This window comes from Cyanistes caeruleus, chromosome 21 (assembly GCF_971803275.1).
Source record: "Cyanistes caeruleus chromosome 21, bCyaCae1.hap1.1, whole genome shotgun sequence".
In the NCBI taxonomy this organism is placed as follows: domain Eukaryota; kingdom Metazoa; phylum Chordata; class Aves; order Passeriformes; family Paridae; genus Cyanistes; species Cyanistes caeruleus.
Window position 1 is genome coordinate 1,100,480 of NC_141721.1, and position 23,166 is coordinate 1,123,645.

General features: G+C 45.0%; 1 protein-coding gene across 9 annotated transcripts in view; it reads right to left on the reverse strand.

Moving 5' to 3' along the window:
* Positions 1-23,166, reverse strand: part of AUTS2 (activator of transcription and developmental regulator AUTS2) — a 664,369-nt gene that overhangs the window by 200,208 nt on the left and 440,995 nt on the right. For all 9 annotated transcript variants that reach the window (XM_086859731.1, XM_086859732.1, XM_086859729.1 and 6 more), the window contains one exon: positions 4,562-4,591. In XM_086859731.1, coding sequence (XP_086715857.1) covers positions 4,562-4,591 — 30 coding nt within the window. The remainder of the gene's footprint in view (positions 1-4,561; positions 4,592-23,166) is intronic.

The window sequence follows — 23,166 nt, forward strand, 5'->3', positions numbered from 1 at the left end:
CCTATGGCTGAAAAGGGTGAAGAATGGGATAAAAAAACACCCCAACTCTCTTCAAAGAGGAAAATATTCTTTCAAAGAGAAAAATAATGAAGCAACGTGGTCCAACCAGCACAGGCTCCTTGGCAAGCACAACACCCACCCATCCTCATTCCAGTGGGATTCAAGAGCCTCCTAAACAGCTCGGATTCTCCTGAGATAAACACAGGACTGAGGCATCAATAGTGATGTTTTTTCAGGCTGCACATCCCATCAAAGCCCAGCCAGAAGCAGCCCTGCTCTGTGTACACTGCAAAGCAGCTTCCCTGATCAATGAAGTATTTTCTTAAGAAGTGAAAAATCACTAAAGTGCCTCAGATCGAGCCTTTAATTTTAAAATTAAACAGAGTGGTGAGAGGAGATGGTGGAGATGGAGAATAAAACAGGACCTCATTTCTTACCTCATCTTTAGCACCTGACTTCCTTATCAGAGCTTTTTGTATGTCTTTTCCAAACAAGCTTTCCTTTGATTTCCAGAAGGCAAACTTTGTGTTTGCACTTATGTTTTTAATATTGTATTAATTACCATGGGTATAATTTTAAAGATTGTATCGAGATATCAAAAGATAATACAGTTGCACTTAAATTTGTCAGCTGTGCAATAGCTTGCTCTAATTTTAGATTATCAGCTCTGGAGACCTGCTCAAAGAGTAAGACTGACAGACTTTTTAATGGAGAAAATCAGAGTTCCCCTGGGATCCATACTTTTTTCTGATTCAGTAAGAAATCCCAGTGGCACTTGCTGAAAGGATCCCAGGATGGAAAATGACAACTCTCTAAGAATTAGCGCTTCTCACTCTGATGCAATTCTTCCAAATCTACTCTCCCTCCACAGACCCAGCACAGAGCCTGCTACCTCTTCAGGCTTTTCAGCAACAGGAGGGTGAAATGTCTGCTCTGAGTGCTCCAGTCCAGTGCTGTGTGTCAAACTGAAGTGAAGGAGCATGAATCTGTATAAATAGACAAATTATCCACCCAAAATATGTCATTTAAAATTGAGATGCTGACACAGCTACAGCACCGCTAAGCGGGGACTGCATCATTGTTTCAATTAAATATCCTTGTTTCTTCTTCCCCAGAAGCCTCTGGAGAAAGGTCTGGTTTGAGGGCAGCCACAGACAGAAAGTGACTCCAATTAAAGGCTGGGGAGGGCGGGCTGGAGGCACAGCCATCACCTAACAGGGATCAGATATCAGCTGTGATTTACACAGCCACAGAGGCACTGAGCAAGGCAGGGAAAAGGACCAGGCTGAGCCACTTCCATTCCCACTGCTATTCCCACTGCCATTCCATTCCCCTGCCATTCCCAGTGCCATTCCCAGTGCCATTCCATTCCCCTGCCATTCCCAGTGCCATTCTCAGTGCCATTCCACTGCCACCCCTCACCATCCCACTGCTCCTCACCATCCCAGCTCCTTCCCCTTCCATCATTCTGCTGCTCACAGTGGCCCACCCAGGCAAGCTCGGAGCAGCTCATCCTTCAGCCCCTCCAGCTGTCACGCACCTTTCCTGGTTCTCATGTCCCATATCTCATCAGAGGCTCTGGTCTATCTTTCTGAACTCCAGGTTGTTAATTCTAGCAGAAATATGTACCTGTATGCATTACTTCTACCTCTTGTGCATCTCCTATGGTGGATCAGTGGGGGTTTGCCCTCAAAAATCCTAAATGAAGCAAAATTGCTTCCTTTGCATTTTCTGAAGAGCAAGTACAGAACTGCTCTGCAGCAATTAACCCTACATTCTGTACACTACAGGGTATGGAAATCTGCAAGAGACAGTCCTAAGGAAAAACAGATCTCTTCCCAGAAACATTTCAGGCCAAGCTGTGTCTGGTGGGAGGGACACAACTCCACAATCCTCAGAACACACTGAGCGAGGTCCAACCAAGAGCAATTTGTCAATTCACTGCTAGAACAGCTCCACAGCTGGAGGCCAATATCATCATGATCTAAGGCATTTGGGTAAAGGATCTTCAAACCTCTAATCCTGCTGAGCACCCCCTGCTCTCCTGAATATTAATGAAAACTGAGGATGTTGGGCACTACTGATGAAATGCTCCCTTGGACAGGACCCACCATCCTCACCTCTCCCACTGCAGAGTGCTCGCAGGAACTTTTTTGTCCTAAAGATGTTATTTCATTTAAAGCAGGAATTCAAAAATCTTCTGGGCCCTATTGAAAGAGATCTAAAAGATCCTGCCTGTCTGAAGAAAAGAAGTTTCTGCTTGTCAGTTAAACAAAGGAATAACGCACAGCCTCCTTTATAGTGTGTACTTTACCTGTCATCCAACAGCCCATTATCACGTCACGGCAGAGTGCACTTTTCTACAGGTCACTTTGTTTAAAATGACATGGATAATGCACATGTCAGCGAGCTGACAGTCCCCACCGTCCTTCAGAGATAAAACCCAGCCACCAGCGCCTGTTCTTATCTGGGGTACATGCCTTGGTCTATCATCTAAGTCAGGCAGAACATGATTTCTCCAGAGAGCACTTTTTTCATTTCCTGATTTTAAGAAAATCAAATAAGCACCATTTGTCTTCATCTGAATATGCTTGACCTGCTCAAATGATGATGTCTCGCATTTTATAACAGGCTACATATGCTGAATTCAAATTAACAGCAGAACAAGGCCCTTGGATCTTTGCCTGGGCTGCCAGCTCAGCCTGAATAAATATGCCAGGGTGAGCAGTGATCTCAGAACTGGGCCTGAGCTGTAGAGCTCAAAGATGGGTCTGGTTCTGACATTTGGAAAGCACTGAATTTTTAGGGATATTTGGGTCTGCACTTAATCTCATTTCATTAAGGGGAAGACAAAATACAGAGCACGGAGATGAAACACACATCTAGATTTTAAATCCTGCTCACATAAGTACTGGGATATTCTGTGGGAGGTACAGTGTTGAGCCTCCCTTGTAACTGTGCTGTGGAAACCATCCTGGACCAGCATCCCTCCTCCATCCCCAAAAGCTGCCTCTGCCCTTTTACACAGGAGGGCTGCAAGAGAAGAATTCAGTGAAACAGGCAGAGGTTCAGCTCCATAAACGCTGCAGTGACAGGAAATTACACTTTTGGTTCTGGGTGCCATAAACATAGAAGCTGAAATTCAGTTTATCATCTTCCTCTGCATAAGGAACATCCTGAAAATGAATAATCACTTCACAGGATGGAATGTAATGGTAATGCATTAAAAATTCATATTGAAAAGTGCAGGTTAATATTCTGTGCAAAAACCCAACAAAACCTCCCCTTTCTGTTGTCACACTGATTAACTCCAGTGATTAGTTCCCTTATGCAAGGAAAATCATTGCATTTCAAAGTAAACAGCAGTTCTTTAACACAGTTAGCAAATTATTAAGAAACATGAGGAAAAAAATCCTCTATTTGGGAAAAGAGCTGAAGGGCAAAGCTTTGGAAGTTATATACAGAATGGTTTGAGAATTTCCTTGGCTTCCTGTTACACAAACCCTGTAGAAAACTGATTAAATTCATGGAAGGTGATTTTTGTACTCATTGTTTCCCCCTGGATTTTACAGCATATTTGCACTTGGCTGTTGGATAAGCTGCACACCAGCATGGTCATCCCTCCTCTTCTGCCTCGGAGCTGGTTAACAGAACCACTCATGAAACTCTAACCACTTCAACATTGTTATAAGAACAATATTTTCTGACATTATTTTACCCTCCCCTGACTTCCACCCCCCAATTTATGCGGGGAAAGAAGAGGCAAAAGTGATTACGTTATCAAAACATCCCTTAAGGCTCAACACACAAATAAAAGTCACAAATTGCAACCTGGAAATAAAGAAATTAGACCAGTTTTTCTGGGATGATTATTTCAGTTTTGCCAAAGAAAAATGGTTCTGTTCATGATGTAAAATAATTTTAAAAATAAAAAATATTCATCAGTATGGATACCAGTTCTTCATTACTATTTGTCTTCTGAACAGTAAGCAGCATCAGAGACCATTTCCTGACTCTTTCAGCATTAATTTTCCCCCCTTTCCCACACAGAAACCCAAAATCACGGAGACAGTGATCAGCAAGTTGTGTTACTTGACTTCATGTACAGTTTCCAAGTGTTATTTCTAAAAGGTACATAAAGCAAGCAGAACACTTCAGGAGGAGTTTGGAGGCCCTTGCTTGCAGAGAAGCACAAGAGGCACTAACAGGGGTTAAATAACTGTGAAGAAGTGTAAATGTGAGGGTCACCAACAGATGCTGCCACATCTTCCAAGGGGAAGTGTAGCCATGGAAAGGGTTGGCAGTGAGACTGGCATTCATCAACAACCCACACAGACCTTGGCATCAATATGCTTAAAGATGAATTGTGCAGCCTCCAAAATATTCATTAGAATTCTCTTTCCTTGGAGGTCTATTCCAAAATTAAATTAGAGACAGAAATTTTCTTCGTATACAGATGCTTTAGATTAATCCAAGAAGAAACTTCAAGTAAGTAACAGATTAAGAGGAATAAGAGAATCCAATAAATTAGTTTTGCTCCCGTATTGGTTTTCTTTCTTACCTTTTCTTCTTGATCACTGTCGCTGTCACACTGAAACACAAAAAGAGAAAAAGCACAGGTAAGAGAAACTTGCTACAGCAAAAAAAAAGATAAATATTTCTGTGAACAAGATGGGTGATACATTCATAGATGTTGGCTGTCACATCTGGCACCTTTAGGAACAAGTTCAGTTACTGTATGGGAGGAAATTTCCACTGCTCTTGCAGGGGACACATTTTTGTGTTTGAATGATGAAAAAAGGGCCCTGCTCACAGCAAAAGACATTTGCAAAGCCCTCTGTCAGCTCAGCTCAGGGGCACAGGAGCTGATGGGCACCTTCAGACTCCAAAACTGCATCAGGGAAGAAGAAAAACAGCCTTGGAGGGCTGGTGTGTTTTCTCTGGATGGGCAGTGCTCCTCATGCAGGGAGCTCCAGGGCTCCATGGGGATGCCCAGCACAAAGAGAAGAGTTTGCAAGGCTGCTGTTCCCCAGGAGCACAGGGAAAAGTCACCCTGTGCCTGTGCTGGTGGCTGCTGAGCTAAAGAACCCAGAGATCACAGGGAAACAAGAACGTGCCACGGTCACTGATCCCCTGCGGCTCTCTGGGAGCAGCACAGACACCACAATTTTACAGAATGCTCAATTACTAACTCTGGAGACTCTTGATATTTACCCAGGGCCATTGCTCAGTTCTTAAATAAGTTTTATTATTGTATGAATAGAGCAGGACTAGATCACTCAGTGTTTCATAAAGACAAGCATCAGAACCCAAACCACATCTGCATTTGCCAGAAGTACAAAATCTGTGTTGGCAGCAGGACTCTCAGAACCCTGGAACTCACAGGTTTGATCCCTCCCACCAAATTCTGGGTGCCTGCACCTCCTCCTGGGGGTTTGTTTTGTTTCTCTCTACTGCTGTAGGCTCTGGAGGAGGAATTGTCTGTATCACTCAAGACTGAACTCACCTCTGCCATTGCATGGCAAACATTTCCAAGGAAAACATCACCAAACTGGAGACTCAGGCTTTGCTGCCTGAGGACTGGCAGGTTCTTACAGCACTCAGTTAAGCTCTTTAGGTATTTATATCATGTTTATTGCCTCTTTGAGGATTTTTGTAAGACAACCAAATTGCTTTGAAATTAGTTCTATTTTGTGAATTCCAAAGGTTAACTGTACAGTGGGATGTGAACAGACAGAGCCAAACACTCCCACAAACACACATACTTGATTTGCACAAATCAACTCATCTTCTGCCTGTTGTTTAATTATAACTTTTCTGTTTCGCTGGCTTTTCCCTTGTCTTCATCAGTACAGGGGGTGAAAAGGTGCCTTCCCTACACCACTGAGCTATGTACTAACAAATTAGAGCTAAGAACTATTTCTAGGTATTTTTAAACTAATTTTAAATGAAGGAAAGATTAGATAAAATTACAATCTCCTTGCAGCTGATTCCAAATAGAAAAGGAAGTGAAATTTATTTAATAACTGAAGTGATTGATATAGCACTGGTTGCACCTATTTAATACCAGAGTATTTACTCTGGAAACAAACAAATGAGAAGAAACATGAAGACAGGGGACAATTTTAGCTTTAATTTTTAAAACCTCATCCAATGTTCGAATTAATGAAGAGTCCACTTAACTGACAAAAGGAAAGCATTTCTAGAAGAGCATGGCATTGATATAAAGTACTCCTACCTTACCCCATAAATAGAATGCATTTTGACTTCAACAAGACTGCCTGTATGAGATTTTGGTATAAAGGTGACCCTGTATTTACAAAGAAGAAAAACTGCTCGTGGATTTTAATCCATGAAAACCACAGCACAGAATCAGAGAACCTCCTGAGCTAGAAGGGACCAGGAGGATCACCCAGTCTCACTCCTGGCCCTGCACAGACATCCCCAAGAATCACAGAGCATGTCACAAGCATGAATGTCACCAAGATTTTCCATTTGCTATTTCTGATTCTGATATTGGAAAAATTCAGCTTTTGGGTCCTGCCACCTTCTCCCCCTGGATGGTGAGAGCCAGGAGCTCCCCAGGATCCATCAGCACCTCCTTTGTGTTTCCCAGGGAGCAAAGGAGCAATTGTTCCTTTTGTTTGTGCCTCTGCCCACCCTCCAGGCAAACTCCAAGTCTTGATCAGACTGAATCCAAAAGTGAAAATAAAGGGGGAAAAGGTGGGTGTCTAAGCAGGGAAGAGCGATTCCCCTGGAGCAGCAGGGTTCAGAGGGTTTCCAGGTGCCACCCACTCCCTGTGCAGGGCACCTGAGCAGGTGTCCTGTGACCCAGCAGTGCTCAGAGCACTCTGCAGCCTCTCCTTTCCCCCAGTTTTGGTCTGATTTAAAGAATCTCTCCTCTGCTGTAGTTTTTAGCGACTCATAAGCTTGGAAAAGCTCAGGGTTTTTGTGTTCCCTGCATGGTGGAGGTACCTGGGGAGAAGAGAGCTTGCCAGCACTGACATCTGAATTTGCCAGCAGAACAGCTCCACACACCCAAGTGAATCTGCAGAGCAGAGTGGCTGGGAGGCCATTCCCACTAAAGAGTTAAACCTCCAAACCTCCTGCTCTCCCACAGTCCAGTTCTAATTTCAAGGTCCGCTTAATTCCACATCAAATAATTACTGCTGTACCCAGAAGCACCTTGTCTCCAGAGCTAAGCATATGGCGCAGGACGAGACCTACTGGTGTCCATTATGGAAGCAGGGCGGGTGCCAAGGCCATTAAAGATGCTCCTGTTCCCTTCCCAGTGTGCCCAGTGAGTGACAGCTCCGTGCTGGGGCGGCTGCCAAAGCTGCGCGGGGCTCTCGGAGCAAACGCTGCCATTCCTGCTGCTCAATTCCCGAGGACTTTGCTGGGAGCTCGGCAGGACTGCGCCATCCAATTTACAGCCCCGGCCTCCAGAGCCCTCCGTGCCAGCCTCTGGCAGAGACGGATGATGGTCAAAGCCCTCCGCTTCATAAATTATGCAAAGGCAATAAATGCGCTGGGCAAACGGCTCCTGGTGTTTGGGCAGCCTGGCCCTGGGCAGCTCCTGCCCTCTCACACAGGGGCTGGCCACCACGGAGAGCCCAGTGCCCAGCAGGGCTGTCCTGGGCCAGTGGCAGCGTGCTGGGGACCAGCTGGATGCAAGAAGAAAAGGAGGGAGAGGAAGAAAGGGCTCTAAGCAGCGCCCTGGGGTTGGATATCTGCACAGCACCTGTCCCTGGGGGTGTTTGTGTGTGTGCAGGACTCTGCACTGGCACTGCAGCCAGCACTTTGTGTGCAGGGGTGATGCCAAAAAGGGAGAAGAAAGATGTTTGCTACTCAGGCTGGAAACAGAATTGGAGCAGCTGGATGTCGTCCCCGTGCCCCAGGGTCAGCCCAGGCACTGTGGGCACCGTGCTCACACACACCCACCCGGGCTCTGATGTGCCCATTTACATTTCTGGATCCAAGTTGTCCCCAGAGGTGCTGAAGCACAAGGTGTTTCCATCTCCTGCAGCCTCACTCCTCCCCAGGGCAGGAGAGCACGTTTTGGAAACTGAAGCTGACAACCATGAAGTTGATTATTCAGAATTACTGGTCAATTTGAAGGCTTGAGTCTGCACTGCTCACTCAATTCCTCCAGCATCTCCCTACCTCCCAGGGCCACAGGAAGAAGTAAAATGATTTAAGTGCTTTGTGGTTCTCAGAGCTCCAGACTGTTTTGGAATTGAAGCGATGGAAATACTTTGTTCTGGCCTGGGCAGCTTTTCAGTATTCCATGTCTATTACAAAAAGCTCATTTCTCGGTGCTCTCCCACGTCTTCTGTCAGGAAACCATGGGTCTGTGCACAGGCTGCCTTGGAATATCCTGCAAATAACTGGGAATCCAAAGCATCATTCAGAGATAGCCTGACCTGATTTTTGGATAAGTGCCACTAGCTTCAGTGGGGGCTGAGAGCAGTAATGTGACAAATCAGGACAAGGAGGCTGCAGACACATTTTACACCTCAACAAACAGAGGCTTCCTGCTCTGATTCTCAGCTCAAGGCACTTTCTGTCTCTGCTCTGAACACAAGTTGTGACTGATTAAAGCTACCCCAGGCCAGGCTTGAGAGGAGCCCAGAGCCAAATTGCCAAATCCTCCCTACACAAGCCCCTGGCCAGCCCTCAGCTCGTGCTGGGCACAGAAGTGAAGCCCAGATGGGCAGAACTGCTGAGCACCCCCAGCCCTCTGGCCGGCCAAATTTTCACATGCACATGGTCCCAAAATGCTGGGAGAGCTTCTCAGATCACAGCCTGACAGGCTGCTCAGGGGGAGCACTCTGCAAAATGGGGATTTTGTACTTCTCAAAGTCTTGCACTGGCCAGAAGGGACTCAACAGTTTTCCCAAAGGACTTATGGGACTAGCAACAAAATTCAAAGCAAGCAAAGCTCACTCAAAATGATCTTCGTTGATAAAAATCTTACAGGACATATGGAAATGCTAAGGGTGCTTCTAATTTCTATATAATTGGGGTAATAACGAGACCAGACTGACTGTGATTTGTACAAAGTGGCCACAGTTATCACTGAAACTGTTCCAATCCCTTAAATAACCGAAGTCACCAGGCATCACATCACCTCACACACACACACACCAAGTGTTCAAGCCTCCTTTTGCAACATTTCTACAACTCCCTGCTCCAGAAATGCTAACCACAGTCAGTGACCCAAAACATTGCATTTTCATAGGTGTGATGCAGCCAAAATTCAAATAATTATCCCTAAAATCAAGCCAAGGTGAGGAAGAAGACATACAAAGTCAAAAGATGTCTGTACCACCAAAGCAGAAAGCTCCTCTTTCTGCCCCAGCCTGGAGCAGGCAGCCTGGGCTGTGCCTGCAGCAGATGCACCCCCTGCACACACAGACCTGCAGTGGGAAGAGGAAAAAGAACTTCCCAGTTCCCAGTTGAGGCATAATTGCTCCTGTGTATTTTTTTTTAGAAGAAAAGGGAAACTGAAGATCAGGCTAAAGATTATCTGCACCTCCCCAGCCCTCTGTCCCGGGTGGAGAAAGTTAAAATGCACAGCACATCTCCCACAGCAGCCGTGGAATGAGCCTGATCCCAAAGCCACCTTTCAAAAATCACACACCCTATGTGGTGACAGCTCTAATTTGAGCCCATTTTAATAACTTGAGAGAGCCTGGTCCAAATCAAGCTGAGTAAAGGTCTGTGCCACCTCGCCAGCTCATTCAGGCTGAAGCAACACCATGGATTTCTCTGTACTTTGCTGATTGAACACATTCTTGTGCAAAAAGTGGCAATCATTGAATATCTCATGTACAATGACATTGAGGAGGGCATTGTTCTCTATTCTGCTCAATGGACTTTGCTGGAACAGCTATTTCATATCTTGGAGCCATTTATCATTGCCACCAAAGGAGTCAGAGCTGCTGCAACGCCAGCGCTGAACAAAGTGATTCTACTCATCTGTCTGCTGAAAAGAAATCTGAAGAAAATGAGGGAAAACCCAGACCTCAGCCTGTTCACACTGACATTTACAATATTCTTGTCCATCTCTCCACCAATGACAAACTGGCAGCCCTGGAAAGGGCAAAGATGGTATTTTAGCTGTACAATTAGACCTTTGCTTCCAAGAAAAAAGGAGAAAAAAACATCTCCCAGATGAAAGGAGACACAGATAGGGAATAAATGGGCAATTTTCTAATTGATGAAATGGAGACAGGCAGAGTCACAAAGAAACTAAGAGCAAGAATTTCACTTTTTTCCTTCCTATCTGTGACTTTGCTGCAAGCAGCATCCAGAATGGAGCTCCCTGCCAAGGAATCTTATATATATAGCATCTCACAAATTGGTAAACATCACAGCCTGCTTAGCAATTCCTCACCATTATCCACTGTGATTCACTCTAAGGAATGGCTCTGAAACAGAGATGGTCTGAGAAGTTTAAGGTCTGCTTTCTTAAAAGCTAAAATTATGGATTATTCACCAAAAAGTCCCATTTTACACAAATTACCTAAAGTCTGGACAAAAGATTGCAATGTTGACCTTTAATCTGAATTCCATTTTATCCAAACTACTTCACTTCAGATGAAATGTATCAGTCTTGGACATCTGAAGTTATCATGGGCCCCTGACAAGAAAAATATTCAGAACTTAGAATGTTTTTCAGCTGCAATTCTTTTTAATTCCTCCCTCCCGGGACTTTAATGATTGTTTTATATTATAAAATGACACAATTAGTGGTTCCTTTTAGCTCTACCATCAACAAAACAATGGTTTGATAAGAAAGAATTAAATGTAGAGTATTAAAATGAAAACTCTGGATTATATTGCTGTCCAGGATAACGATGAGCCACCTTACACTTCTCCAGGACATGGATATATCCTTGGCACCTGGTGGGAGGCCCAAATACTCCTGCTAGACCACAGGGAACTGGTTGTAAAGCCAAGGGGGGATTTCCCTCCAGAAAGACCCCGAGAGACAAGTCCTGTTCCGAGGTTTGGTTCTGCTGTGTTGCCCCCTGTGTTTGCAGGGCTGTCCCCTGCAGGGGCAGGCTGGCACTGGGAGGCACTGGGAGGCACTGGGAGGCACTGGGAGGCACTGGGAGGCACTGGGAGGCACTTGGGATGCACATTTGCTGCCTCCTTACCTGCCTTGCTGGCTGCAGCTGTCATGTTATCCTTGGCACCCTCTCAACTGGTGGCAGTCTGCAGTGTGTAATGTCATGTTTAGCATCCTCTCCACTCACCAGTGCTTTTTCAGGGTTCAAAAAAAAAAATAAATAAATGATAGTAAATAATAATAAAAATGTGCATTTGTACTGACAGACTAAGTCAAGAGGAAAAGTTGAACTAATCAGTGCTTAATGAAGTCAGTGCCTAATACTGCATTAGTGGGTGTTACCTGTATAAGAAAAGATTCTTAATTTTCAAAACTCCTGGTCTTAGCTCATGAGTTCTGTTTGGAATTTGAGTCTTCAAATCTGAGGTACTTACAGGCTAATGAAATAAAAACACTTTGATTGACAGGAAGCAAAGCATGTTACGGGTTAAAATAATACAAGAATCTATTTTTTACACTGTGTTGTGATCCATAAAAATCACCCTGAGCCTTTCCTCTTTCTTCTCTGCCTGTGAAGCCAATTGCTTTGATTGCAGTGATATGAGCTTACTGAAATGACTTGCCCTTGCTTGTGAAGCAAATGGAACATGCTAATAGAACTTATCGCATTACCGGATGCAAAAGTGCCATAGCTCATTACTTTAAGATAAAAGGATATCATTGCAGACGGGAAGCAGAATTGACTTTCTGAGGCCCGACTTGATGATGATTTAATCAACTGCTCTCTTTCACTTCTCATCTCTGCGCCTGTCGCTTTCCCAGGTGCTGTTAAATGAGACACTCAGAAAGTGAGCGCGGGGAAAGAAATTGCTGTCATTACTTTTCAAGAAAGGAGGTATGCAAATTCTCGACAGAAAGATTGCGTTCATAATGGGCCTGGTAAAATACAAGGATCATGCTTGACAGGTGAGGGCAAGTCATTTGTACGTCCTTAAAGTGAAGCAACCATCCTCATTTAGGAATTGTGCTCGATAAGAGAAGCTACAAATGGAACCCATGGCATGGCTGAGAGCAGCCAGCAAATCTTTGAAGACTTTGCTGCTGCAGCTCTGCCTGCAGCAGGTGCCTGGTGTGCCTTCACACATGGCTCTTCCCAGCTGCCAGATGGCCAAAGTTTGACCTCAGTATCTCACAGAGATTCCTCTTCAATGTTTTTTTCTTACTGTCAGCATTATATTCACAGTCTGGGGTCTGAGAGTCTCTTCCTTTCTTCACCGCTGCCAGAAACAGAAATTGCAACAACAACAACAACAAAAAAAAATAAATCCCCAACCAGCTAAGTGAGGGTTGAGCTAACTTTGAAAACAGAATCAAGAGGTTGGAGGCAACAAGTTGTTTTCTCTGCATGGATGACACATCTTGGATGGTCTGGAGCTTGCACTTCACACAGGCAAGTAAAAAGAATAACCCACAAGAAGGTTGTGGCAGGAAGAAAAGAGGATGAAAAGGCCTCTCCAGGGCCCAAAAGGAACCTGGTGTCCTGTGTGGCTGCAACAAGAAAGGAAAGGGTAAAGGGAGAGCAAGTGGATGCTCTATTGACCTGATGGAGAAGGTCTGATATTCCAAAACTGCAAGTTAAAAATGCAGGATAATTGAGGTGATGAATTATGCACAGGCTAAAAACACTCTAAAGATCTTGGATGGCTATTGAGCTGTTTGGATCTTTTTAAATGGGGAAATGAGAACTACCAAGCTTTTATTGGTGTCAATCAGGTTTTCCATCAGAGATTGATAGTCAGCCACAGCAAACAGGTTCCTCAGGGACACTCTAAGCAATGGATACAGCAGTTTGTCATAAAATGTTGACATTTTGTCTCAGATAACAGCATAGGACTTAAACAGAATTAATGTCATGAATATTTAGAATTAAACAAGAAACAGCTGGGAAATACTGCCACAAAGGAAGCTGGGTACAAGAGAAAATGATTTCAGTAAGAACAACCAGTATATTAATTCCATGATAGGTGCATTTAAATTTTATTTTTTCTCTCAAGAACACAGTTCACTGCTCCCATGCTTGTTTATGAAACAACTATCAGATATGTTATTTGCCCTTTTCCCTGTGTGTCAGGTCCTTAACCCTCCACATCCACCTAACTGGGAGTGATCCAGCAATGCCCCTTGGATCTGACTCACCTCTCACCAAAAATACTGCACTGTGGGTTGAAAAGCAAGATGATGGAGGAAAGATAGCCTTGGGCTAGGACTCAGGAGATCCACCTCTGTCACTGGCTATCAGGATCACCTCAGGCAAGTCACTTACCCCCTTCTGCTGTCAACCCTCTACTTTTCATCTCTTTGGGCTATTAAATGGTACATTCCCTAGGATTTGCTTTGTTTCACTGTATGTGTTTAGAAAATGTGCAGGATAATAAGGCATTTTTCTTGGAGAATGTTGGTCTTAGTAAACAGAAGAAATAAAAAAGAAGAAAAAAAAGCATTAAGACCTGGATCAGGCCCTAGACACACCATGCCTATTTTCAGCATAGATCTCATCTTTCACCAACTAAAGTGCATGACCTCTGGAAAATTATATCATTTCAACTGAAAATTATTTTTATTTTCACTTAGAGCAAGGCACACAGAGCAGCAGCAATCCAGCATCGACAGCACTGCACAGCAGTTGCTCTCTTGTGCAGACTGCAGCAACTCTGAGCACAACATGGCCACTGAAACCCACACAAAGAGAGATTCCATCGACTTCCAGGATAAAATAGTTGTAGAAATCGTATTTGAAATAAACCAGAAATAATAAAAACCCATCTTTTCTCTTCTCTCCCGAACAAGACCTCTTTATCTTTTGAGTTCTGTGCCTTCACAGTAGCCTAAATAAGTTAAACTGAATTGTATAAATAATAATGGTAATAATAATTCCCCAAACAACCCAAAACAATGTATCCTTAGGGATAAGACCTTAACAGCTGAGCTATAAACCTCTGAACATTGGATTTTAATGGATACTAAAAACCCCTTAACGAAGCCCTATAAATATAACCTGAAACAAAATGATTTGTGTTCTAAGCTGTTTGCAAACTCCCATAAATGTTCCTCATAGTCATAATGCCAGAAAAATAGCTCAGCCTTGTACTCAGCCCTGCAAACTGGATTCTGTGCTGTGCTTTCATTCCCTTTTCCACCCTCTCCTTTATAATTCATCACTCACACAGTTGCTATGTATTATTATTACTATTATTATTTATTGCTGCCTTTATCATTTTTGTACAATTGATAAATTGTCTGTGCTAGACCTGAGGGAAGAGAAGGATTATTCTAAATGTAGAGAGAGTAAATATAAATTGTAAAGACAATGGCACACTTTGGCCTGCCTGGCTCAAATTTCCTTTTTGTCATACATGCTTGTATAATTTGGAATCTGTGATCTCTTATTAGGAAACGAAGGCATTATTTTTTTTCCCCCAGATTGCAGCAACTATAATAATTGAATTTAAAACAGGAGCTGTATTTCTCTTGTAAGAGGAAGGAATAATATCCCTGATTTATCAGCTGAACTCTGCCATTTTTTGTTCAAGGAGCAGCTGAGATTAAGAATATTCCTCACTGCCTGGGGCTTGGAGCAGGCTGGGAGGGTGGAGGGTGTCCCTGGAAGGTCCTTTCCAGCCCAAACTATTCTGGGGCTCTCTGATACGCAGCATCCAGCACTGGAGCCCCCCTCACCAACAAGCAGTGGCAGGAGTGATCCCTTGGTGTGTCCCAGCAGCCACCCAGGAGATGGGGGCTTCTCATTTCCCCCAGCCCTGTCTTCCTGAGGACCTCAGCCCCCAAGCCCTGTGTGCCTGCTCTGAGCTGCTCCCAGGCAGGTTCTGCAGCTCTGCAGAGATGCCACGCTGGGGCTCAGTGCTGCAGGACATGGCCACACGCAGCAGAGAGCTGGGAGAGTCATGGGGTATCCCAAACTCGAAGGGACCCCCAGGGATCATCAATCCAGCCCCTGGCCCTGCACAGACACCCCAGCAATCCCACCTGGCCATCCCTGGCAGCTCCTGCAGCTCTGGCAGCCTCTGGGACCATTCCCTGGGCAGTGCCAGCACCTCTGGGGGAAGAACCTTTCCCAAAATCCAGCCTGACCCTCCCTGACCCAGCTCCAGCCTTCCCCTGGGTCTGTCCCTGACTGGAGCTGTTCCTCTGCTGATCCTCCTGCAGAGGCAGCTTCAGGTAAGACCCAAATATCTATTTTAAGAGCCATCCTCCAATCCAAATATCCACTGTGGAACGCCAGGTCCTCAGTTTACCACCAGTGCTCTCCTAGCATGGATAGAAGAAAAATGTTTGGGGTTTGGTTGGTTGTTTTTTTTCCCCACTGCTGCATTAACCCAGCCCCAGACTAAGTGGTAAAAAACTCCTGTATCATAAATATTATCACAAGCTCCATGACTGTTATCAGCAGTGGCAAATTACCTGTCACAGCCAAGGCAAGGGATTGCTTTGAATAGCTGGCTTTTAGCTCAGTGCTCAGAAAGTTATCCCTGTCCAGGAGGGTCATGGAAAACGCAGGAGTTTTGGCAGCAGCAGCTGTGCTGGAGCAGGGCTGTGGCCAATGCAGCCTTACTGACACTGCCCACGTGCTCCTTTTTCAGCTGCAATGAGAATTCTCACTGTCAGGAGCTGTCTCTGCCAGAGGTGAGCCCCACATCAGGGCCAGGAGACATCCTGGATGTCAAACACAGGACTTCCCACTAAACTCTGTCAAAGAAAGAAGGGACACACCGAAGCAGGAGGGGATGCAAAACAACTCTCTCTGGGAATCAGAGGATCCACAGGATGCCTGCAAGGAGCAGAATCCTTCATCTGACCCCACAGACAAGAATTTACACTGAATTTCTGGCTGGATGATCCCAGCAAAGCACCTGAGTCTTGTACAGAAAGGAATTTTAAACTACTCAACCTGTGCTCTGCAGTTTTGAGACGGATTAGGTGGAGCAGGGAAATTCATTGCTTTCTCCAGAGATATTCTCTGTGAATACAGAGCCTTGGAATCTCACAAGGGATGGTTTAGAGAGGTAGAGGCTCCCTCTATTTTATAGACTCTTGATATGGAAAGATTGGAACTTCTATTCTCATCTCTTTGGAAAATTTAGTAATAGGGAGGCTCTGAGATTTCAAACATGTTCTCCCCACAAAAACCTCTGTAGGCTTTATCTTCAGTCAGAAAAGCAAGTGAATAACAAGATGCAGTGGGTAAAACCAGATAAATTTGGACTGATGCATATTTTAAAATGGGGAATAATTGATTATTCTTCAGTTAAAAACAGGGCAGATTTTCCCTAACTGAAAATAAAATTAATAAAAGAATTAAAACCTTGCCTAAATGTTGTGCCCTGGTTCAGTCAGAGTTACTGTACTCCAGGCAGTACAATTAATTAGCGAGATCATCTGGCCTGTGCTAGACAGGAGGTCACAGCAGATCACACCCTCATTGCCTTAAATGATGGGAATTTATAAATCCCTAAACATCCACATCCTTCCACATCCACAGCCAGCTGCTTAATGCTTCGGATCTCCAATGATCCAGCAGTTCAGGCTGGTTCCATTCAGTGACAACAGCTCTTTCCGTGCTGGAACAACACTGGAGAGCTCTGAACAACCCCAGAGCTTCCTCTGCAGCCAGGAGGTTTTCCCATTTCACACAAAACGTGGTAGATCCTGCCAGCCTTCCCAGTGAATTTGGTGTTGGTGTTGCTGTGTGTGCTGGGTTTTATTCATGTTCACAGGATTCAGTTTTATCATGCTGCAGGAATAGCGCTTCTTCAAGACTCATTTCAGCTTTGCTATTAAGCTCGACTACCTCTTTTGAGTAATCAATAAAAAGTCTGCTGCAAGAGGACACTGTGATTTACAAATACAGGAAGAGAAAGAGAATGATGCAGAGCCATTGGTATGGATGTGAAGGACTGTTGGGAGGGGGGAAATAAAAAGACTATGAGAAGAATCTGAACAACCAATTTAATCTTGGAGGAAAATTCAGCAGAGCTATCCTGCGTGGCAGCTATCATAAAAAGATGCGGGGGAGATCTATGGGAAATTCAATACCAAACCTAAAATGTTCACCAATGGGGTCCTTCAGAGCAAGGGAGAGGGGGAGACAGCAATTCCTCATAAAGCACCACACAAGGCAGCCTGACATCTTCCCTCAGAGCTCCTAAAAAATAATTATTAACATGCAAGGGAGAGATGCCAGTGGATACTCTGAACTGTGGAACACTTTGATACATGGATTTATCCAAAACACTGCTCCCATCCCCATCCAACAGAGGAGAGCTCAAGAGAACGTTTCTTCCCACCCCACACACTTCCAGCCCCTTCAGTGATTTTGTGTCAATAGCCACAATTGAATCCAGGTTCTCCAGGCTCCTGCAGAGCCAGGGGTTTATTGCTGTTGCCCCAGGGAGCAGATGCAGGCAGGTGAGAGCTGTGCCTGGCTGCAGGCTGCACTCAGGACTTGCCACCTCCAGGCTCCTCTCCTGCCACACCTCCCAAAAGTTTGACCTTTTCTCCAAAAAACAAACCCTGGGAAACACCAGGCATCACACATGGCACAGTGACAGTAGCACAAGGCAGAGCAATAAAGGAACAGGAGACAACTCCCATCTTTTGTCTATTCAAATGGATCCATGCTCCAGCAGCAAACACTACCCAAGGAGAACATGTGCTTGCTCCCACACAACCAGTACACAACTCCCAGCTGGAAGGACTTGAACTGTTACACAATTCCCAGCTGGAAGGACTCGAACTGTACAGGACTCTACACAATTCCCAGCTGGAAGGACTTGAACTGCACAGACTCTTTGCAACTCACAGCTGGAAGGACTCGAACCGCACTGGACTCGCTGCATTTACCAACACCAAAGACAATGAGCCACTTCAACTAAACCAAATGACTGGGAAGAGAAGGGCAAGCACCTCACTCCTAAAGAAGAGGGCTTGCCTGCTTCCCCTCCCACGCGAGCTGGCGTTGGTGACTCGCTCGTGTCTCTCCTCCGGCGCACCGCCTGTGCCGGCACATCGCTGAGCCCCAGCTCCTTTCCTTACCTGCACTTTTACTGGGAACAACTAACTGGTTATTAGGATGCTTCTGGGCACGTACCTCCTCCTTGGAAAAATGAGCAAATGGAGCCAAATGACAGAGCGTAAACAACACTCCCTGAACTACCAGGGACATCAGGCTGAAACGCCCCGCGTGCGGCGCCTTCCTTCCCGGAGCCTCGCCTCCCGCTAAGACCTCAAAGGGTTAAGCCTGCAAATTGCCTTGCTGTGCTTCTGGGACAGCATGAAGGATGGCTGCCATTGCCACGGTCAGATATGACAGCGCCAATTTGATGTGCTGCCATCAAGGGCCTTCTAAGAGCCGAGCGCCCTGATGGTTTTGTGATGCGAACAGTCGCATCGCAAAATGGTTTTCCTCTCCCGCTGCCTCTGCTTCCATCTGCTGCTGGGCCGAGGCACAGCCGGCTGCCTGCCTGTCACAGCATGGATTAAAATTAGCTGGGGAGGAGGCACTCAGTTGTGCTAATTACATTTTAATCATTGGAAATGTGTTGGCAAATCAAGCCTTGATTGCCATCTCAGAGCCTGTCTCCTCCAGCAGAGCGGAGGGGCTGTCTGCATTAGCTGGGCCCTGCTGGGCCCGGTTCTCTCACAGAAGATGGAATATGGTGCCTGCTGGCCCACCACTGAGACTGCTTTGGCACATTATTAAAAAGCCACAAGGCTTGTTTCAAATCATCACTGTGTGAGCTCTGCTCATTCTCACATCCCTGGGTATTCCAGCCACTTGGTACTTTTAACTATATCTTTAGTTTACCTTGTGGGCTCAAAAACAATTTTGCATCCGTGGGTGGAGGAAGCCAGAGCTTTTCTGCAGCTCGTGGGGCTGGGAACGGAGCCGGTTGTCAAAACGCCTTTCTTGTCAGCTGTAAGGCTGCACTGAATAGCAGCCCAAAATATCTGGGGCTCGCACAGCCCCCACTTCATCTCAGGGAGGTTCTGTTCAGGTCCTGGAGCAGTCACAGCCCTGGGAGCTGGAGAAATCCCTGCTCATTCCCCATTCACAGCAGGTCAAAGGACCCTGAGCCACTGGTGACTCTCGGGCCAGACAGGGCTGTAAATCCCGCCTGGAGAGGGACAGACAGCACTGAGGATCCCCTTTGTTCCTCTGACTAAAATCAGCACAATGGATGAGTGTCAAATGGATGCATTTTCGAGCCCTTTCCCCAGCCACGTCTGAAATAACTTGGGGTTTTGTTCTTTTTCAAAATCAATACAGGGAAGCTCCCAGAGCCAGCAACTTGAACCAAAAGCAGAAAGAGCCAGGCTCTCAAATGTCACACCATGCAGGCTAAACAAAACCAGCAGCATCTACCACCTGCAAACCCCTCCTAAAATAAACAAACAAACCCAACGCCATCGATATTTAGAACTCTGGAAGATTCTCCCTTAAATCTCTCTTTTATAAAACACAAACAACACCCCGAGACTGGATCTTGACAGAACAGGAACAGCAGCAGAACTGGGGAGCAGAACTGGACTTGTGGGGAAGAGGAAAGGGGTTGATGCTTTGCAGAGGAAGTCCATCTGTCGCTTAATTTCACTGGGATTTCACCCATGGTATATGTCATGCATGGAGGTAAATTGCACTAAAGATCAACAGCAGAATGCTGCAAACATCCTCAGAAAGGCTGAGGATATCTCATGGTTAATAATTTAGGTAAGGTCTGTAATTCACTAGTGAGGTTAGTGCACTTCTAATGTACCACTAGTTAACAAGTGGTGTCTGTGTCTAAAATTCAAGTGAACGATTGGCAAATACCACAGAGGGAGGCTGTGGTGTCCTCTCCTACAGCTGTAATGCACAGATTGAATCTGAAACAAAAAAAAAAAAAAAGCTGAGTTGTACATGTGTTCTAGCATAAAACTTAATATCCAAGTTATTAGGCTGGGAAAAAAATAGAAATTAAAATCTGGCTGATATGTGTGAAGATAAACAGGGTCAATTAATTTATTTAAATTGGCTTAATAGACCATTTTTGTTCTTGTTTAACTCAAGAGCCTTAAATTTAAATGATCTAATCCTTTTTTAGCATTTTTAATATGAACACTACACCAGAAATACTATTATTATACATAAATGAGACATAGTTTTCCTTCAGCCCATTTAATTTTATTTTTGCCTTTAAAGTAAGGGATAAGTACATTTGTATTTGTGTGCCTGCTCCAGCTCTTTTAAAGGAAGGCCACGCAGGGCAAGCACAATCAGGGCAACAGCCCCAAGAGCTGCAGCTTCAGACCCACTGCAGCACTCAGCAGAGCTGGTTTTCCAGCTGCAGGAGCTGCCAGTTGCCATGAAAACACAGCAAAAGTCAGGGAACAATCCTTTCCCTGAAAGGTCTTTGGGGTCTCACAAATGTGGCTTGGGCCTCTCTAATAGTGCACTGCTCTTTATTATTTATGGTACAGAGAGCAGGGGGGCAAAGCTGTAATTTGGGCAGTGACAGAACATCTCATTAAAATCACCAGAATAAGGAATAGCTGTACTTTAGCTCTCAGTCACAAAATTTAAGGAATATTTTGATTATGTTTCAGATCTGCAAGCATGCAGTTCATCTTCCTCCCTGTCCCCAAAGCCATCCCCTCTGTCTTTGTTACATTTGTGAAGACCAAACTCTTAGTTCTGAGTATTTGGTGTTTACCAAGAATAACTGTGATCGTGCAAAGCCACTGGCTCTGAGGTGTTGGGGGGAAAAATGGACAGGCCAGGGTGTGCAAGACTATTTTTTATTTTGAGAACCAGAACCTGAAAGGCACAACCTTTTCAGGCTTTGTTTCTCCACTTTCTAAGTGCAGTTACTATCCATGTTCCTATCTATGCTGTCTCCAATTGAAATATCTAAATAAACGGGCAGATGATACTTCTAATCCTACTGAGGATTGCAATATTGCAGCTGAAGCAGAATTTCCAGCCAAACACCCTGGCCTCACCCTGAGCCCCCAGCCCTGGGTGTGCTCAGTGCCTCAGCACTCGTGGCCCTTCGCTGTGATCTGTAACCTACAGGAATAAATAAAATAATAATAAATGGACAGGAATTGTGAGTGAGAGCCCTAGAGCATTTAGGACCCCATTCAGCTGGAAAATTACACAGCCTCCCGAGGCACATAAGCCCTGAGAGGCCTCAGCAGCAGCAGATCCTCTCAGGAAAAAGGTCAGCCAAGCACCCGAGGAGGAGGAGGAGGAGGAGGAGGGAATACAGGAAACATTTACCAAATGCTCCAAAGCAGAAGCAGCAAAGAGACAGCTATTTGTCTGTCTCCCCTCTCCCAACCCTACACTTGATTATGAAGGAGAAAGTGTTCCTAAAATATCTGGGGACTGAGAAGGAGCATCAGCACCTAGAGGAGATGATCTTTGTCCCTGGAGAGCAGAGCACCTGAGACTGCTGCTGATAAAACCAAGCCTTGAATTGCTTCTCCTTGAGGCACCCAAAGGAGCTGCCTGAATCCAGCCCTGCAATTCAGCAGAAGCAAATGGAAAAGGAGACAAAACACAATAAAGGCAGCTGACAGTCATCTTATTTTTCACATGAAGGGCAAACTGTGCTTTTCTGAGGCCACCTAAAGCCACCTCCTGCAAGAGCCTCTGCTCTCGCCCTCATCTTTCAGGTCACACATAATACAGGTTGTGTCACCAAACATAATACACTTATTTCTCTGAGTGACCCTCACACAGCTCTCTCAGTGGGTATATTTGTTCTGGCTGTTTCTCCCTGGAACCACAAAGATATCCTGCTAAAAGGTAAATGACGGAATTTCCATGGGCATTATTTAAAAGTGGAAATGAAATCCCAGATTTGCACCCTCCAGTGTCATTGTTACAGCACCTCCACTGCTGCACAAAGTGGAGGAAATACATTGGAAATGCAGAAGCACTGAGTGTAAAGGGTGCTTTTAGTGAAGAGTACACCGAAAAATAAGCTGCTTCCCATCACTGAGTACATTCTTTATCTTTAGAGTAACATTTACAAAGCTTGTTCAGGAAAAAAATGTGTTAAATCTTTCATCAGGCTACAGACACTTTATTTGGAGTCTTCACAGAAACCCAAAGTAGTGCCATAAGGTGCCTGGAATATTAGCCAAGATAAAACCTTCAGGGCCATGCACGCTACTGTTTTCAAATCTGTTCTTTCATCTGATGTGCCAGTCGAAATTACTTCTGCAACATGGTCAGAACCAACCTGGATGGATTTATAATGCCTGAAATTGCTATGGGCATATTTTTGTGAATCGCCTAGAGACAAACAGATAATTCTCTTTAGATTGTGCGAATTGCTAATTCTTATGCATGTCATGTGTTTGCCAAGTGGCATGTTTAGACAAGGAAATTGCAGAATATTCCTGATGTCACCAGAGCTCTATGCTTAGAAAGCCACGGGAGTGTAGGACAGTGTCCTTTCATGCATCTCACATATATATTACAAATCATTTTAACTCAGACAGTTCTTGTTACCTTCCCTCACTACAAGAGCACCTGTCTGAGGAGGGAGTGAAATCCTCAGGAGCAATTACCAACTACACTTGTGTGGGTAAAGGAAGCAGAACCCAGCTTCTTTATTTTTCTCTGCTTAGGCAATTGGAATAAACAGTGTAAGTGTCATCTTTTGAGTCAACATGTCAAGTTGAGTTTTGTGATATCTCATCTCTGTCTGTTGGCATCATTACACCACACACAAAACCCTCGCAGAGCCTCCCTCGCTCGCGCTCCCCCCAGAAACACAGCTTGTGCCACCAGTCCCCGAGTTTCCCTCTCTGTTCTCGGAATTTTTGAACTCATTGGCCAATTTCACCCACATTTGACAAGAGATTTCAGAGCTAATTAAGCTCATGTGAGTTTTCTGCAAAAGGCGGCCAGTTGGTGCAGAGCCCCGATGAGTCTGAAGGAAAGGCTGCAGCGTGTGATCACACCTCGCTCCCGCCCAGAAAACGCACACACAGGAGAAATGTTAGAACAACTCCAAGAGAAA